This window comes from Hordeum vulgare, chromosome 1H (assembly GCF_904849725.1).
Source record: "Hordeum vulgare subsp. vulgare chromosome 1H, MorexV3_pseudomolecules_assembly, whole genome shotgun sequence".
In the NCBI taxonomy this organism is placed as follows: Eukaryota; Viridiplantae; Streptophyta; class Magnoliopsida; order Poales; family Poaceae; genus Hordeum; species Hordeum vulgare.
This window is the reverse complement of record NC_058518.1, coordinates 457915805-457918326: the sequence shown is the minus strand read 5'-3', so window position 1 is coordinate 457918326 and position 2522 is coordinate 457915805. Positions and strand designations below refer to the sequence as shown.

At 46.3% G+C, this 2522-nt stretch overlaps 1 protein-coding gene across 1 annotated transcript; it reads right to left on the bottom strand.

Moving 5' to 3' along the window:
- Positions 1-463: 463 nt before the first annotated feature.
- On the bottom strand, positions 464-2250 carry LOC123414349. The gene is made up of 2 exons (XM_045106652.1): positions 1008-2250; positions 464-822 (listed from the first exon to the last, which is right to left on the bottom strand). The coding sequence occupies exons 1-2, from the start codon at positions 2131-2133 to the stop codon at positions 728-730; spliced, it is 1221 nt and encodes a 406-aa protein (XP_044962587.1). The 5' UTR covers positions 2134-2250; the 3' UTR covers positions 464-727.
- Positions 2251-2522: the final 272 nt, after the last annotated feature.

Sequence of the window (2522 nt, the reverse complement as noted above, 5' to 3'; positions counted from 1 at the left end):
AATTTCTCTTCGACACATATATCCTTTATGCAAAAAAAATAAGAGGGCAAAAAAAGTGATCAATCAACAACAGCTTAAACTTAAACCATTGAACATACTAGTATATATTCATCGTGTTCACGAAGCAGCCTACTCCGTTATTGATTAAATTGCGCTGGAAAGACATCGACATCAGTAGACAAGTTGGCTATCAGTTGTAATGGTATCATAGCTCGGAGGCTCATTAGTACTTCCTCCGTTCCTAAATAATTGTATTTGGAGAGAACTAGTCTAGTTTTCTCCAACTACAATTATTTTGATACAAAGGGAGAACATTACTGTGTGATCCATTCACAAGAGTATGCAGCTGCTAGCACTATTTAAAATTTTAAATATGCTACTTTGTGTGGAGAGAAATGTATAATTATGCATAAAACTTTCAGCCAATTTGTTTTACATAAAAGACAACTTTCCCCAGCTTAAATGGAATCAGGGTTTGAACATTGAACAACAAAAACATCCATAGCATGGCTAACAAAAATAGAGAATTAACAAGACATGATAACACAAGTCTAGCATCACCCATCAAACTCACACCAGTATCCCATCTAATTAACTTTGAAAACCAACGAAAGACAAGCACCAAAACAGCAAACTGAATTTCAATGCTTGAGACTTTTGCTTCCTCGTTGCTATGTCAAGCTTCACTTGATGCTTCAGCCACAATTCCAGACGCCAACTCTTCAATCTAAACTTCTTCAATGCTTGAGACTTCTGCTTCCTCATTGCCATGCCCAGGTTCTTCATCACTTGATGCTTCAGCCAGAACACCACCAGCCGCCGCTGAAGAAAGAAACAATCATGGAAGAACAAGCAGTCAGTATGCTGAGAAAGCATCATAGTGTCTGCTGATTACACATTCACTATTTTTATTTGTGCCACCTGCGACTGAAATATATTACAAGTAATTAACATCTATTCCCAAATCACAACTATATATAAAAAAAGATGTTAATTAAGGTACATACCTGGAGGATGGTAGAAGCTGACGTAGGGAAAGAGGGTCCATCTGACATGTGGATGTTGATCCAGCTTGCTTGAGAGCATCTTCAAGCTTAGTGACTTGAGATCAATTTCGTAGGTGCCGAGACTTGTGGTTACAAAAATGATGTCAGTACCCTCGACGGAGCCAACCAACTCTGGTGATACTGTGAAATCACTAGCGGGAAGAATAGTCTGGAGGTCGATGTCTCTCGGTTGTGTCCAGGACACACCTCCATCGGGATCCACCTCCCTCCACCAGATGGAGAGGCAGAAAAAGAAGAGGTGTGCAATCCCCAGCCTGCCGTCTTCCCCCACCATGAGGATAGGACTGTTGCTGGCATCCTCCATCTCTTCCGGATGATGAATCTCTGACAGACAAGAGGTTCCAAAGTTGTATTCGAGAATACTGCAATCTTCAACATCCTGGTCCCGGAACAGGAGGAAATAGAGCGCGTCTCCTGCGAGTACACTAGGCGTGCAGAAACAGATTTCATCTTCATCCTCAAACATACCAATGTCGGTGACGGCCGGAGAGCTCCAACTAGCCGTCTCCGATGAGTAGACGGACGCCGTAGCAACCTGCTCTTCCTGGTGAAGGATGACGAAAACAACGCGGACTGGACCCGATTGGCAGTCACCGTGGCGGCAGTTGTCCGCAGCACAGAGCACCGAGGCAGACCAGCTTCCCGTTGCCGACATTTCGTTTTCGAGGCTGCCAAACACCGTTTGTCTGCCCGTGATGGGGTCCCAGACGACCAGCCTTGCCATATTCGCATCCTCATCCAAGTACCGAAGGAGGACCCGGCCGTGGCGACAATCTTCCACGGAATAGTGGTGCTGGGGGTCGAGGTCACGCGCGAGGAAATCCGTGGTAGGCCATAATTCGGCGCAGGGTTCCGGCCAGTTTTGGAAGAAGCCAAGCATGGGAGGTGTTTGGTGGAAGTCGCCGTAGCGGCGACGGAAGCCGTCGCCGGCGAGGAGGCCGCGCCATGGCTTGCAGACGAGGGAGGAGCGGAGAAGATTACCAGGCTCGTCCTTAGGGAGGCGGATGAGGATCTCCTCCACGAGCTCCTCCATCTCGCCAAGCTCCCGCACAAGCACCGCCGCCATCGTCGCTTGTGTTGTGCCTGCGGCCGCCGAATTGGGTGCTAGGGTTTGGAGTCGGGAGAGGACGAGTAGGACTGAGGGGAAATTTCAGACTATCTGTCTGCCGCCCCACCTACTCTTTTTCTTTTCTTAGGGTGCCCCATCTACTCTTACTATTTTCCGTTTCACAAAACAGTCCTTGAAAAGCTAAAATATCAACCGATATGCAACTCAATTGAGATAGTTTCTTTCTTTTAGCTGTCAAAATGGAATAGAATAGAGCCATCTCAGGATGTACAGAAACCTGTTACTAAGATCGATAAAAAAAGTTTATCCTCTGACTCCCCCCTTCTGAAAATTTCATTTCATGTCGCGTAATTTGTTAGGAACACATGCCAAAGGGGGTTAAACGA